Here is a 16,952-nt window from a genome sequence, read left to right on the forward strand (position 1 = left end):
AAAGTACACCATGAGGTGGAGCATCCCACACAAATGTTTACCCCAGGAATCCAATTTGCAGACTTCACTGACAGTCCTTCCTTTAAAATCAATATCTTGAATTGCTGAAGAACTGGCTGTTATCTGCGTTAGGCTGCAATCTCCACCTGTCAAGTTTAACCTATGTGAGACACAATGAGAGCAAAAGGGAAAAGGAGGAGGGTAAGGGTTTCTGTTTCTGGGGATTTCTCAGTTTGTCTGTCCTCCAAATTCATATTCCTTAAATCACACAGACAAACAGACAAGGATAGAGACAGGATGAGCAACCCTAGCAGTGTGTGAACCGTAAGTTTTGTGCCTGTGCGACGTGAGGACGCCACGGTCTCTGATCATGTCATCAGATCAGTGGCACCAGTGTTCTCAGAGGACCTGGACTGGGACAGCGATCAGATGGAGAGCAGTGGACCATAAATAGAGAATCCCAGGCCATATGGAGGGAGTCCAACAGACTAATTAGGTACATGTAGATTTATAAGAGCACAGGTGAACATATCTGCAAAGACCTATGATAAAGCAAGTGCTTTAATTTAAACAGACATAGTACTATATTGTCATTTTCTGTACAGCCACACTGTAAAACCTTCTCACCATTTCCAGAACCCACTGGAAATAAAGTTTGTGGCAAGGAGAGAAATCCTTTATCAGTAATACATTCATGTCAGGCTGAGGGAAGTCAACCTTGACTACAGCGCGACCCTGTCTACATGGAGGCTGGGGGGACAGCTCTCATAATTGAAAGAATAAATTGAGGCAGAGAGGCAGCCTGCCCCAATCAATAAGGGTAATCTTTGTTGCTGAGTCAATCAGTGCACCAATTATTGCATCATTAAATAAAATCCCACAAAAAGAATCCAATAATCCCATAAAACGTTGCTCCCATGACTGTAAATCGGAGCCGGGATGGTGAAAGGCAGCTGTTAGCAGCTCCAGGGAAATGCAGAGAGGCTCAAAGGAGACATCCTTTTCTGTTATCAAAAACACAAAACATACACTAAGTGGGCGTCAATGGCTTTTTTATGTGACTGAAGCTCATTTGCTCTAAATTTAAAGTGACAGCATCTTTCAGGTCCTTAAAATTCTGACGACATTCCTACATTCCTTGAGCCAAGGTGAACTCATTTCAAACAGAGTCGTGAGCTGCGAGCACAAGTGCTTGTTTATTTCTAGTTGTTGCTATTTTTCATAAAAACTGCAAATCCCATTTATTTCAACATAACCGCTGAGTAGTGGAGTTTTACTGTACACACTTTCACTGGAAATTTCAAGGACTGTGCACAACAGCAAAGTCAGCCTTGAGAAATGTCCTGACAACTGTCTTTTCACAAACCTCTCAGAGCTTTGCAACAGTATATGAGGGAAAATGGCTTCAGGCACACTGCAATAAAACCTCATTTATCCAAACCCCCACAGTAATTGAAATTATTCAGTGACACACCCAGATTATTAAACTCAACCAAACCTTATTCACATTTACTATAATTCAATCATCTGTTCCAGGACACCATTGTATCTCACACAGATTAGCTGGGAGATCTGTGCTTCTATTGTCTTCCCAGGGAACGTGTTAGCTAAATCCAGCAGTGATATTATGCAATTATAGCAACACTGGCTTGTTGCACAACAGTTAAGGTTTAATGCTACTGATGAGGTTGCTGAAATTAGATCAGTTGTGACAGTGATGGAGCCTCAAATAAAACAGTACAAGAGGATTTGCTTTACGATCCTGAATTGCTCCAAAGTTCATTCAAACGTGTACACAAGAATACGATTTCTAATAATGAGCGTGAAGCCTCCCTGGAAATAAAGTACAGACTATTCATGGAGATAAAAGTGCCAAATGCAATAAACTCATTGACGTAACTCTTCGTTGGCACTTTAAAGGACATTCTGTGATATTTAATTACATTTCTTCACAGTGTAATGCAGTGATAATGAAATAACAGACTCCCGACTTTAAAATATTATCTGAAAAGCAAGTCTCCAGTGACAGTCCCAGATGTGGACGTTCACGTTGGAATCTGTAGACCTGCAGCCTCAGGAACGCACAGTCGAGCCACAAGATGCGCACTGAGCGCTACAGCTTGGGAGGAGCTTCGGGATTTTCCCCCTTGTTTCACGCCACTCTCGAGTCAGCCTGGTTTGCAAAAGGAGATATAGGGGAAAAGGTGAGTGTATTAATGTGTGGGTAGCGTTTATTTGGACTTTAAATGAATGTTGCGATGCTACATTAGTGACAAAAATGTATCTCTTTGGAAAGAGATGTTACATTTTCTGTTGTTTTGTGCGACGTAACCTGTAGTTGCTGAAACTGTTATATGTGCGTAATTTGGATACGCATTTGAAAAGGAACAAGTGTCCAGATTACATAGCTACAACAGGTGACTATTTGTGTTGGAGGCAAGCAATTTGCACCTGTGTTGTCGGTTGGATAAGCTTTGAGAGCTCACTTGGAGATATCTGAATGCGCACTATTCAGTAAGTTAAACAAATGGTGACAAATTACGCACGACGGCATCTCTTCATAATTTGATGGTGGTGGGTAGAGTTCAACAGAATTTTTTTTCTTTTTCGTTTTTTTGCTCCAGCAGGTGTGTGGTAACAGGTTATTAAATGGCACGAGCTTGCCTCAAGTTGTGTATTGCCATCACTCATCAGAAAGGGTGCTTTGACAAATTACTGATGCTTCGTAAAGTGCACATGTCGCCTGCAATGTGCCTGATAAATCTCTTCTGCGTGCTCCTGTGTGCCTTTCTGCTCTAGTGACAGAGGGTACAGGCAGGCTGTGCATGCTTTTTGGTTTAATGGCACTGCAACACTGTAGCTTTCATCACCACAATTTGATCCCTATAGATTCAGAGTTTACCCTGCAGGTAATTTCATGGCTCACAATGTATGCGTGTGTAGGTTCTATATCCTCTGCTTAAGGCCTGAAATTTTGTAATGAGTATTTAAATTTTAAGTAACCCAGACGCTGTTTTAATTTCTGGAGCATGCACACCAGCTTCACATACAGATACTACATAGCCTGCACACTTGTGGTCTAGACATTTTGCTGCTTGAAATCAGTTGCAGGACAATATGTTTCATGTAGCATGTAGATAAATATGAGAATAGAAAAACACAGAAATGCAGCAACAAAAAAAACTCAGCATTTTCCCTGAATCAAATATTTAATTGTGAACGAAGTAATGAAAAAGCAAAGATGTCAGATGGTGTTTCTGGTATTCTTCCGAAAAAAAAAAAAAAATAGGCAAGAGGATCCCAGAAAAACCAACAAATGTCTGTCACCAAAGTAATTATCTCTTACTACATGGTGTCCTGTTTGTTTCAGTAATTCAATTTAAAGAAGTTTTTAAAAGAAATTTGTTGATTTAGGCCTGTAAACACTCAACAAAACTTTCCAGTTTTGAATACTTAAAATGAGTACTGTGAATCTGTTAAAAGCCTGTGTCTGAGTCTAATGTCACTTAATGTAATTATCATCCATCTGCCTAATAAGGATGTAGAGATTTCACAGTCAGACATTGAGAGTAGTTTTTATACATGCCATGACAAAATGTCCTCCCTGTATTCAGCGGCAGCTCTCAGCCTCTCTCAGGTAAATTGACAGAAATGACAAGATAATGAACTTCAAAAAGTCCTGAAAAGAGGGAATATTTTTCTTACCAACATATAGTTGTGTAACATGGACCAGCACTGATCTTTCTGTCATAAAATTAGACACACCACACAATATTCCCTTTATGAGATGCAGACTGTGCATGAGAGCAGTCGGCAGCTCTAATGATGTAGCGTTGAACTGCCTGACTCCTCTGGATCATATTTCTTCCTTCCTCATTTTCCTTTAGCCTTTATAATAGCACAGGTGTTTGTGTCTCTGAGAAAAGCTAAAACTAAACAAACAGGCTATTTGGCTACTACCCTGGCCACCGGCAAAGACATTTTCAACATAAATAGCTCTAAGTAGCAATATGGTCTGTTTTTTAGGGAAAGGTTTGGAACAAGTGTGTACAAAGACAGAGATGATTTTCTGCTGATTATCATCTGTTACTGAGATGCGGATTTCTTTTCCTGAGCTTTTAAGAACATCGACTTCCTCAATGCAATCTTGGGAAATTGTTCTAATAATTAGGCAGTGTGCATTAGAGAATACTCTTATCTTCCAAATTGCACTGTTTCATTATTCTCAAGTTAAATACAAAATGGATTTAATAACAGTGTAGCTTTTGTAATGCAAACTACCCCTTCTAGGTGATATTAAGAGAATAATGAAATAGTTATGTATCGGTTTGGTTTATTAAGATTTCATTAGAGGACTGGATTTTGTCAAGGCTCTTGTGGTTCATTCTGAGACAAAATAAGTCCTTGGAAATAAATTACATGATGTTTAAATGACAGAGGGTATGAAATAGCACAAAGAGAGGGAGAGAGCGTGCCAGGGGGTATTCAGGAGGGCAAAATATTAGCCCAGCCCCAAAGAAACCCAGGGTTCAGTTCCTAGCAGGGGTGGCTTTGTCATATATTAAAGCAAAAAGAAGTGATGGACAGCCAAAGAGGGATCCATTCACTGCTTTAGACAACTACACTGTTTGTTTCAGACACCTGCACATAGGGGGGATACATAAAGAGGCTTGTGGTACACCCATCTGGTGAAGCTGACTGGTGACCAGTAGCGCCATTTTCTGGACCCTATACATAAGCAGTCTCTATGGGCTCCCCGCCCCTCCTCTCTTGATCGATGTTTCTTTCATGCACCGTTTGAATTTTTTATTTATTTATTTTTTTACAAGTCAGCTTGCTTTCTTTCGCTTTGTTTTTTCTTTTTCTTTTTTGGAATCCCATTGTCCCATTCTTGGGACAAGACGTGTACGATGGTGCTCAAATCCTGTAGAGCGGCCCAGGGATGATTTTTTTCTGTAGGCCGACCCAAAAGTTTGTCAAAAAGCCTATGGGATTTTTCCATTGGATTTTGGATCATTGCAGAAAATAAGCTCTGTGATAAACAAATGTTTATGATACTGACACTTTTTGTTAAGCAAGATTATCTTCTCAAATTAACACAACTTTCAGAATTTTTAAAGCCAAAATGTAATTGGCAGAAGTAAAAAGCTGTCGCTAGGCTAAAGCAGACTACACTACGGTCGTCTCGCCCCTGCTATAAGGCTGTAAAGCCATGTCCAGTGTGGTTCAGCGTGATGATGTTCTGTAGTCTCATTTTGCCACTTGTTAGCAACCGTCTTTTTTAAGAACAAAACGTGAAAGTCTCTTCCGCTTGTGTTGACCACAAACCTTATTTCAGACATATAACGAGAAAAAAAACCATTCAAAAAAACCTATTGATGTTGACGTGAGGGAACAGGAGGTGCTGTTCCAAATTCATTTCCATGCTTTAGGACTCATTACTGGGGTAATCTATTTCAAAAGAAGACTAAAGCATTTTGCACCTTTACAGGGTGAGAGGGGGCTCAGAGAGCTTCCACTATTTCTGTTACACAAAGTTCAGTCTTCTAACTAATTTATTCAGACAATTTTAATTGGTAGTTATGGCACAAAGTACTTAGAAATAAAGAACTGAAAACAACCAAACTTTTAATTGCATGCTTTTTATAGTCCCTCCACCCACACCCACCCCATTTTGGACCCGAGTAATCAGTCCCGTATTTCCAACCACTATGACGTCCGTGGTGACAACATGTGCATCCGATAGTGTCGTTGGCAGTGACAAGAAATGCAGATCATTCATGCTGGAGAGTCTAAATTGAAAAGAAAAGAGGGAAATATATGACTAAACACCTTAAGCTGAAGTATTTTTCACAGCTACTACCTTTGTCATTTTCTTTTCATAGCTTGTTGGGAATACTATTCTGCCTGGCTTGTGTCAGAAGATGTTTTCTTTTTATGTGTTTTCTCTCCTCAGGTGTCGGCACAACCTGAATCTGGTATCTACCGATAAAATGAGTCCACCAGACACATCCAACACCACAAGCGAAGGGGAGGCTGCTGAAACCGATCCCTGGTTTCTATTTAATGACAGCCTGGGTTTACACCCACCTGGTTTCCACACTGACATCACTAAACACCTTGGAGTCCAGATCACCCTGATCACAGCTTATTCCCTCATCATTCTGCTGGGGCTTCTGGGGAACGCTCTTGTCATATACATGATTACTCGCTACAAAAACATGCGAACAGTCACCAACTTCTTCATAGCAAACCTGGCCCTGGCAGACCTCCTGGTGGACACCCTCTGCTTGCCCTTCACTCTTGTTTACACTCTGCTAGATGAGTGGAAGTTTGGGGCTGTGTTGTGCCACATGGTGCCGTTTGCCCAGGCCCTGAGCGTGCATGTATCCATCTTGACCCTGACTGTCATCGCTCTGGAGCGCTACCGCTGCATCGTCTTCCACCTTGGCCGGCGCCTCACGTGGCATTTCAGCTTCCTCATCATGGCATTCACCTGGACTATGTCTGCTGTCCTGGCAGCACCACTCGCCATCTTCAGAGAGTACCGCCATGAGGAGATCCCATCCATTAACCTGCGTATCGCTGTATGCTCTGAGAAGTGGCCCCACGGAACTGGCAGGGACGGAGTCATCTACAGTCTCTCAATGCTGCTCCTACAGTACATTCTTCCTTTAGCCATCATCAGCTATGCTTACATCTGCATCTGGGTCAAACTCAAGAATCACATCAGCCCGTCAAGCCGCAACGACAGCATCAACCGCCGCAAAAAGACCACCAAGATGTTGGCGCTGGTGGTGGTGGTGTTTGCTATCTGCTGGCTGCCGTTTCATGTGTTTCAACTGGCCAGTGATCTGGACCTGGTGCTCAGGTTTAAGGAGTACAAACTAATATATACAGTGTTCCATATCATAGCTATGTGTTCGACTTTTACCAACCCAGTCCTGTATGGGTGGATGAATAAAAACTACAGGAATGGCTTCCTCATGGTCTTTCGATGCGAGGATAAGCCAGATTCTTTCCATCCCGAGGGCTCGTTCAGGACACGCTCCATTAGAAGGCTGACTCTGAATGGCCGTAATGGTGGACACCCTCCGACTGCTGTATAATATTAACATATTATTTTAAATAAAGCCTGCAGGATGTGACTGAAAATGGTGAACGCACATTCGGTTTGTGGTGCTTGTGGTTCAAAAGATGCCTTTTGACTTGAATGGCCTGATCTTGAGTATCTATGTCACTGGAGAAGGCTTGAAGCTTTGCATGCAAATTGCTTTATGTAAGGCTTTTCTTTCCTTTGTGAATGGTCCTAGTGAAAATACATTGTTGAACCTATTCAAATACGTGTTTAAGATGTTTACTAGGGTGTTAATTAACTTGTTACAATGTATAACGTGTCTCCTGTAAATGCAGACCTCTTGTTCGTAAGTAATGTCCAATTAATTATGCACTCCATTGCATACATTGCCCAAGGCTATTAATGTGTTCTTACTTACTGAGGGGAGGAAGGTGATTATTGTGACTGTTTGAACAAATTTTTTACACTTATTTTTCTGTTTGTTGGCTGCTCAAAATATTTTTGGATGACTTTCACTTAATTAATCCAAATGCTGAGTTTGGGATTAATTCCAGTCTTCTTGCAGAGTAGCATTCAATCATCGTCCAAGGAATCCAGAGGAGTCTATTTTCTGTCCAACCAAGAAGTTAATTGTGTTCACCTGGCAACCAGCTGTTCCCGATTAGATGGGCCAGCAGGACTCTGTATCCAATTGAATAGGATTGGAAAACCACTGAACTGTGCACAAGACTTCTTGAAATGCTCATCATATGATGTGGGGTTGCTTCTTTGAGAGTGTGTTAATCTGAAACCTGGATGGACATAAATTTTTTTGTGCTGCGTTCAGATGCCTTTCACAAGTACTTCAACCTTTTAACCCAAACAAAAGTGGTTTGATTTCTTTTGAAAAAAAAAAAGGCAAAAGTACGTTGGCAAGAATCACACGCATTTTTAAAGCTGGGGGAAAATGTCCATTTATGTCATTTATAAATATCATACCTACACATAAAAAATTATATTACAGAATTATTATTTTTATTATTATTAATAAGCACTTTCTTCCAGTTAATACCTTGTTTTTCCTTTTTTCCAGTAGATTATGGTAATTTTTTTTACTTTTTTAAATGTCTGTCTTTTTTATTAATTTTTGGGTAGTTTTTTTAAGTTGCTCATTGCCTTATTTACATGTTTTTAAAAGAAATTAAGCCAATTTGCTTAGGTTTAAAAGGGTTAAAAAAAGGGGATTCAGAAGATGACAAAACATGTAGTTCAGCGTTCAGCTGCTAAAGTGTCCTTTGTTGGTGGTCTTTAAATAATGAACATGGGTATATTAATCAACCACACAGCCTCTGGGCGCACATACTGAGCCCCCACTGCACACATAACTCCCGCAGTTCATTTGACCACCAGGAGAAATTATGTTTTGTGTTAGAAATAAACAGACCTTGGCTTGAAGCAAGGAAGGAGGAAGGTCTGTCAGATCTTGTCTGGGTGCAGAACTGAAAATAGTGGCATATTACAGAACATATTGAAGGCTGTCACCATATTTATATTACTCAAAACCTTTGGGGATAGTAATCTGCATTGCAGTATATGTTTTCTCTGTACTTGAGGTAAAACAGGAAAGATAAACTTGAACTCCTTGAACCTGAAAGCTGGAAAATCTATATATAGATGGGGAGAAAGTCTACACAGACGTAAAACAGAGGCAATGCACTTATAGACTGATCTGAATCAAAGTCCTACACATAAACATTCAGATTTGATTTTTAACAACAACAACAACAGAGAACCAGTGGGTCAATGACATCCAATAAAGCTTTTAATGAACAACCAGACAAACGTGGCCTACGTGGTGTGATTCATTTCGCAGCAAAGATGAATTTATAGGTTTTGTATTGCTGCTTCTTGACACCCACACTGATTTTCTGCCTTAGCCTATAGGCTATTCCCTATATGTACTCTACTGCAGATTATTATAGAAGCTCTTAACCTGGATTGGGACTACAAAATGACAAACAATGATTTTAGATCCATTGAGCATTACATGTTAAACCTTTGAAACCTAAGGCAACATTACTTTTCATGTGCTGTTTTCAGATGCCTTTCACAGGTATTTAAACCTTTGAACCCTGAGCAAATTGGTGTGATTTCTTCCAAAAACAGAGCAACTTGGTAAGAAATGTTCCACACAATGCAAGAAATCAGTAGATTTAGTTTTTTTTTTTATATATTAAAATAAATCTATAAATAAATAAATAAAAAGAATAAATAAATGTGGTTAATTTTTGTTTTCTAATTTTCAGGTAGTTTTCCGGTACGTTTTTATTAATTTCCTGCAAACTTTTGGTAATTTCTCCTTTTGATGCTCATTACCTTTTTACCTTTATTTCCGATTATAAGCCACTCTTCAGGTATCAAATCTTTATAGACTTTAATAATACCAAATGCATGCTGTGTTGCATTTTGCTCAGTGACCTGCTGCCCTCTAGTGTTCAACATGGGCATCTCATTTGGCCCACCCACCGGATGTGTCGTCGCTGTTTGACCTTCCTCCTGGTCCTCTGGTCCCAGTCACGTTTGACATGATTTGTCGGCGGCTGGACGGTGAAGTTCAGGAGTAAAACATGCAGACACTCATCTTTTGAATGTTGTCGCCATACAGGTAACCGTCTTTGCATTTAAAATGACCGCATCGATTTGCTATATGAATGTCGGTCAAAGATATTTCTGTGCCAGACGTTGCCATTCATTCATAAGGTTTGCTTCATGCTAGGCTAGCTCATGCTAACGGGGAAGCTAAGGAGTTGCGGACGTGACAACCGTGACAGTAACGTTATATCTGATGTTAGCCACGCGTTGTTGAAATATTAATCAGCTTGTGCTCTAAATGTTCGCCACTTTGCTTGTTATTATCCATAACAGAAGACTCAGTGAGGTATATATGTCTTTTTAGCTGACTGACAGCTGCCAGTTTAGCTAGCTGGAAAGTTCGGGAGAATATGTGTCTCTATAAACGGCTATTATTTAATTTTGTATAACCTATTTAAGCAAACCCAAGTCATATAATTGATGGTATTATAGTGAATAACTTGTCTTGGCTGTTGACTCTCTTTGAGTAGAAAACATGAACTTCCTCGATCATTTAAGCTGTTGTTTGTGTACTCTGTGGACGCCCTGTGTGTTTACTGTTAGTCTCGGAGTCTCGTCCTGCGCTGTTGTCTGAATGCTGTTTGCATAAACGCAGCAAACTAACACGCCTCGTTTGTTCTGTGTCTCCACAGGGTAACTTATTGCCAGAGTAAACACGGGGCACAATGGTGAAGTATTTCTGCTGCGCAGGTTTGCTCAAAAGCACCTGGGACCAAGTCTGTGTTGCTTTCTGGCAGCGATATCCGAATCCCTACAGGTGAGGACGAGGAGTGAGGTGGTTAGGCTGGATAGTATTGTACCTCTGCTCCTTCAATAAACTTCTTTATCCAAATTACATTGCATAAATAGTTGGAATTATGTCACAACCACTGGTCTCGACTGTGTGAACTGATAAAGCAGTGGTGGAGAGTAACCAAGTGTATTTACTCAAGGGAAGGCAAGGTAAATGTACTTATATAGTAGATTTCATTCCCAAAGGCAACCCTAAGTGCTTTACAGATGAAACAAGTCAAAGTTCACTGTAGCCCAATCACAGAGCATGCCCCAAAGGGCTGTACAAATAGTCATTTTAATTCAGTTTTAATTTGATCTTTAAAGTCCAGTCTCACAAATCACAATTAGCCTCGAAAGGCTTGACAACACACAACATCCCTCTGTCCTTGATCCTTACAGCAGATAAGGAAAAACTCCCCAAAAAAACCTTATACTTAAGCAGTTTACTTGGGTATACTGTTGAGGTGCATTACTACAGTATTTTTTATATTCTGGTACTTTATAACTTCAACTCAATTTTTCTTGCTAGTTACTTTGAAGCTTACATTTTTACATCTTAAACATATGGTTAGCTGTAAAATTATAAATAAGACACTGTGTCAGTAATAATGTCATGTAATACCATTCTGTCACTTTAGAGGTAATTTTACATTTTATTCTTAAATAATGTTTTGATGCTAACACTTTTGTACTTCTACTGAAGTAAAACTATCTCTCTCTATATATATATAGAGAGAGAGACAGCAAGATAGATATATATAGATATATAGATATACATAATTGTGATGGGTATTTTTTACTGTCTAGTATTTTTGATATTTTTCTAGAACAAATTAATAATTGATGAATTAAGGAAACAGTAATCCTAGTAATCAATTGTGAAAACAATTGTTAGTTGCATTCTTAGATGAAATAATAAAATGAACTGATTAATCAGTCGACAGTAAATAAATAGCCAACTATTTCTTTAATCCATTAATTTCTTTAAAAGTCTTTTATCTGGGCAAATAGTCGCTCGTCTTGGTTCTTATATTTTACTGTAATGGTTAATTTTATATCGTTTGGGTTTTGGACTGTTGGTTGGAGAAAGAAAAAGAAAAAATACATTTTATATATATATATATATACAAGATGTCACTTTGAGCTTGTAAATGTGTCATGTGAATTTATTTCCATTTTGTGAAATTATATAAACTAAACAATGTGATTTAATTGAAGAAATTAATTGACAGAAGTATTTATAAGCCCCACACGGAGGTTTTGTTTTGTCTTGATCCAAAGTTTTTCCTTCCCTCCTACAGTAACCATGTTTTGACAGAGGACATTATTTTCCGGGAGGTTACTCCAACCAACTGCCTCATTTCCAGACGCCTGTTGACCAAAACAAGCCGAGCGCCTCGCTGGATGGAGCGGTACCTTCCAAAGCACATGGCCAGCTCAGCATACATCATCGAGGACTCTATTGTGGACCCTCAGAAAAGGACCATGACCACCCTCACATGGAACATTAGCCACGCTCGCCTCATGGTACCGCAGCATTTGCTTCCATAGGCACTCAGCATTGCACAGAGTAATAACACGGCCTCATGTTGCTTTTGTTTGTTTTTTTCTCTCTGTCCCAGTCGGTGGAAGAGCGGTGCGAGTACCACATTAACCCCGACAATGGCAGCTGGACGGAGATAAAGAGAGAAGCTTGGATCTCTTCCAATGTCTATGGCCTCTCTAGAGCTATTCAGGTCAGTAGAGTAAAGTGGAGCACCACACTACAAAACGGCCCATGAAAAGTGATGTGGGGAGTCTGACCCACCTATCTTTCATTCTGTAATTGGTAACATAATACACAGTGTTGAGATGCAACAGCTGAGTAGCTGCAGTTGTCTGCCAAGACTTGGGGTGCTGAATTATTTATGACAGAATCAGTGGTCTTTTTATGTTGTCAGACTCTGAGAGGGGATGTTAGTGCATATGTGATGATATGAGTTTTAGGGTGTTGACACATTGTTCTCTGTCTAAGTGGGTTTATTTTTGACTGGTGACTCTGTGTCTTCTCTTTCCAGGAATTTGGTCTTGCAAGGTTCAAGACGAGTGTTACGAAGACCATGAAAGGCTTTGAATATGTGCTGGCCAAAATGCAAGGTAAATTGACAGCAATAATAATGTTTGCAATTAGTGCATTTCATTCAGTTCAGTTTGATTTATTTACCAAAAAAACAGTTAAAAGAAACAAGAAACAACTCGCGAGACATAATTAGGATGTGTGAAGGCAGAACCTAATAACCTATCTAAAGCTTGTAATTAGAGGTGCAGACACAAAGTAAATCGTCTTTAAAATAAATTTACTGATGAGCTGTGTAGATTTAAGAAAAAGTATGTGTGTATAGATTAAGATTTACAACCTAAAAAACTCCTAAGACTAACCAAAAAAACCTAAAATTAAACTACCTTAACGCTAATTACTAAATGGTTCCAAGACAATTATTTCATCAGTCTAATCGTTGGTTATAAAGGGTATGATACCATTGATAGAGACATATGGCAAGTAACACTTCAATTTAAATGGATTTTGAGAGTTATAGTTTAGAAGTCCCTAGCCGTTTTTGGGTGTACAAGCTTTAATATATTTTTGTAGTAACCGCTGTCTACGGCTGTTTTTGAAAAAGGAGTATTATTGCTGAATTCAAGGCATCATTGATAGTAGTGCCACTTTGGCTTTTCATACCGTGATAAGTTACAATATTTGCAATGAAAAGGACATGATGAAGAAGTTCAAGTGATGTGATTATAGCTAGGCTGATGAGATTCAGGTCAGTAGATGTAACGTACAAGATGGACAAATGTTTGACGGGGAATAAAGGGAAAACTGGGTGATGCTCAATGAGCAAACACAGTCTAATCCAGCTTTCAAATAGGGGTGAATATTTTCTAGATATATTAACATATCGATCAACGATCCAATATGATCGATACGTACATCATCTGAAGAAATGCTTTTATTTGAAATTCCCATGGCACGTCTGTGTCACCATTTCCGTCAAAGCACAGGCTCTTTCCTAAATATTTAAACAGCAATAGCGGCATAGTGCTAGGCAGGTAATGAGAAGCAAGTGGGTTGCAAGGTTATTACATTTCGCAGTCTCAGAAAATATTGCAATTTCACAGTATTACACAATTATTATTGTTATGCAGAACAACCTTAAGAAATGAAAACAGAAGGGTTAGACTTGGTGAACTAAAGTTTTATTACTATACTTGAAACCTGTCCAGTTGCTTTTTTTAATACCGTACATAAGCAAATGTACACGGTATGATAACTGTCAACTTTCATATCATGGTATACCTTAAAACCGCTATACTGCTGCAACCATAGGAAGCGCTCAAGAGCAAGATAATACAGATATTTACTGATATGGTCACGTATCAAACACAGGCCCCTGAATGAAATCTAATTGAAACGATATGGTGACTTTGTAAAATCTGCAAATACTGTATGGTTGTCCAGAGAATTAAGATAATGTATCGTGATGAAATTTGTAAATTAACACCCCTAATCATAAAGGGGGTATGACAAAAAGAGGTTGGGAGCCTGTAAAGGTAAAAAAAAAAAGAAGGAAGATGACACTTTTGTTTTATTATAAAGTTACGATATGTAGTTTGGTTGTAACGAGGACATGCTTGTAAAATCATTGTTCATTTTGAAACTGAAAGTAAAGCTACTGGCTTACTAGCTTAATTATATGATTTGCAATGATAAGATGACATGTTGTTAAATATGTGTTAAAATCTGAAATGCCCAAAGATGTGAAAATTTCATAAATTTGCAGTCACTATTGTGAAAGTTGAGAGCAAAGTAAGGAGTGTAAAGTACAGGCATTGATAATATAAGAAAAAATGTTTTGGGTTTTTTTCTTTGATATTTTAAGTCTATCTACCACCACCTGCATCCTGTCAAAGCGCTGTCGATGTGTTGTTGGTAAAATCCCTGTAACTGACACACACAGACAAGTCGAAAGTCAGTGCAAATTCCATGAATGATTGAAATGTCATACATTTGTCCTGTTGTTTGTTACATAACTCAGGTCTATGAAGCCATAGTAAAGGTTTTCCAGAACTATGTAAAAATAAGAAATGTTTCAGCCTTTATTGTAACCGATATATTTTATGACTTTTGCAGGTGAAACTCCATCAAGAACCTTAGCAGAAACTGCTACAGAGCGAGCAAGAGAGACAGCACTGGCAGCTAAGGAGAAAGCCAAAGACCTCGCCTCACAGGCCCAGAAGAAACAATACGTGTGATGCACTGCGGAGATCTTCGGTTCTTTCACCACTGATACTGGGACAGATTTGTCATTACCTCCCCCTCGTGGTTCAGTCGAGCACTGGGGTAAGACAAATTGATCCCGGTCATGGGTAGACACCTCTATGAGGAATCAACTGAAATGGTGGGTGGACCATAATAGGCCTGAGCTGGGTTCAAGAGCCTGTTCCAGCTTCCTGGAATATATTGTACCTTTGATACCAGATCATCTCAGTATTCAACCATAGATAGAGATCTTAGGGAATGGCCAAATATGGCTAAGCGTGCCATAAAATAATAATGGCACTTTGCCAACCTTGATACTCATCCTCAGACCTCAGCTCAACCTCTGTGCCCATCAACAACGTTTACTCTTTACTCTCTTCCTTTCTGTATTTCATGTTATTTTGCAACAGCTTTTTGTTCAGGTGCTGTAATTAGCATACCACCGAATATACGATTAATTCAAATTCGTGTATGATTTACTGCTGTTGTATGTTTTGTCGCCGTCATGTTATGTTTTAGTTCAGTTCACCGAGCCACACCTTAATCCAGGGTTCCTACACATTTTCCATGTCGAAGTTCCATACTTTTCCAGATTTCTCGGTAGAGTTTTCAGACAATATTTGGCTCCTGAATTAAGATAGCGAGAATGAGTTGGAAAAATTTGAATTAACTAAAGCACTGTCTTTGTAGCTTTATTTATCCACTGTGTCCATGGAAATAACAATGAATGCAGCCATGAAGGTATGATTTGCTTACACAGAAAATCAGTCTGTTTACCTTTCTGATAACTACATCACTGCACCACTCAAAGATGTTCAGATGAGCTCAACATTTGATAACGTGCGATGCTATGCATGCATGCAAGTCAGAGATAGTGTGGCAATTTCAAATTAATGTGGTCGCCGATGTCCAGATTTGGGACAGTTGGGGCAGAGCTGTATTGCAGGTTAGAATGTGCAAGTGTAGCGGCAGCTCCATGAAAAAGTGCGATCAGTCACAAGCTGTATGTCTTGGTGACACCAAGCTCACTCTGCCCTGCACTCTGTCACAAACATTTTGACTGCACTGGCTACCTGCTCCAAACATCATTTAAAAAAAGAAATTCTTCTTGAAAGATCCATTTATTTTAGAAATTCTGATTTTTATATTTTATAAAACAAATCAGTAGAAAAGTCTAGGAACACATTTTCCATACCGGCTTTTTTTTCTGTACTTACTAAATCTGGAACTTAGTAAAAATTAATTTCTATACTGCGTAGGAGCCCTGTTAATCATCCTACCCAGAATGATTGCTTCACTGACTGAAGAGGGACCCGTATTGTCATAGCTTGATAAGAAATACTCACTTAGCACTTGTGGTAAGATCCGGTCGCAATGGACATCATTGTCTTTACCTAAATCTAAAATGTGTGTACAAAGGCAAAAAATGTTACCTTGTATTGTACATTCAGCTTAGGTCTGATGACACAACCCCATGCAACAATGTGCTCTTACTGTATCAATCAATCAAATATCAGCTTGTCAATAAATGGACAATTCCTTTGTAAAAAAAACATGCTGTGATGTCTTAAAATGAGTGGTATCTCTGTTTAGTTACGTTAGTAATTCCTAACACGCAGGACTGGACACCCAGAGGGGGCTGCAGGACGGACTCGGGGAGTCACTAGATTTCTGCAATACTACATTATGAATGCAAAAAACAACGCAACTGGTTAAGAGGAGTCACAAACAGGAATTACTTTGTTTTACAGGGTCACAAGCAAAAACAAGAATTACTGCTTCACACACATCTTCCTCCTCAGCAGCACAAAAAGATGAGTCAGCAAAGTTTCAAGGTGGACACCCAATGTTAGTGTCAATAATTCAATATTTGACCAAATGACGTCAATCAATCAATAACGACCAAAAAAGTGTTTTTGCAGAACAAGTGAAGTGAAGTTGACCTTTTGGATATAAAATATCATCACTTCATCTTTACATCCTACTACTACTAGACTATTGTGTAAAATTGGCTAATGAATTCTTAAGTTACAGACAAAAAACATTTTTTGTTAGATCACGCTGACCTTGACCTTTCACCACCAAATTTGAATCTTTTCATTCTTGAGTCCAAGTAAACATTTGTGCCAAATTTGAAGAAATTACCTCAAGGTGTTATTGAAATATTGT

At 39.1% G+C, this 16,952-nt stretch overlaps 2 protein-coding genes across 2 annotated transcripts; both read left to right on the top strand.

Moving 5' to 3' along the window:
* The first annotated feature begins 1,889 nt into the window (after window positions 1-1,889).
* npy7r (neuropeptide Y receptor Y7) lies at window positions 1,890-8,899 on the top strand. The gene is made up of 2 exons (XM_042493654.2): window positions 1,890-2,204; window positions 5,957-8,899. The coding sequence occupies exon 2, from the start codon at window positions 5,994-5,996 to the stop codon at window positions 7,107-7,109; it is 1,116 nt and encodes a 371-aa protein (XP_042349588.1). The 5' UTR covers window positions 1,890-2,204; window positions 5,957-5,993; the 3' UTR covers window positions 7,110-8,899.
* A 666-nt stretch (window positions 8,900-9,565) lies between these two features.
* prelid1a (PRELI domain containing 1a) lies at window positions 9,566-16,336 on the top strand. Its single transcript, XM_042493130.2, has 6 exons — window positions 9,566-9,722; window positions 10,342-10,466; window positions 11,785-12,010; window positions 12,106-12,219; window positions 12,541-12,619; window positions 14,655-16,336. The coding sequence occupies exons 2-6, from the start codon at window positions 10,375-10,377 to the stop codon at window positions 14,774-14,776; spliced, it is 633 nt and encodes a 210-aa protein (XP_042349064.1). The 5' UTR covers window positions 9,566-9,722; window positions 10,342-10,374; the 3' UTR covers window positions 14,777-16,336.
* Window positions 16,337-16,952: the final 616 nt, after the last annotated feature.

The sequence above is a fragment of the Plectropomus leopardus genome, chromosome 8 (assembly GCF_026936395.1).
Source record: "Plectropomus leopardus strain MGB_pleo_1.0 chromosome 8, ASM2693639v1, whole genome shotgun sequence".
NCBI lineage: Eukaryota > Metazoa > Chordata > Actinopteri > Perciformes > Serranidae > Plectropomus > Plectropomus leopardus.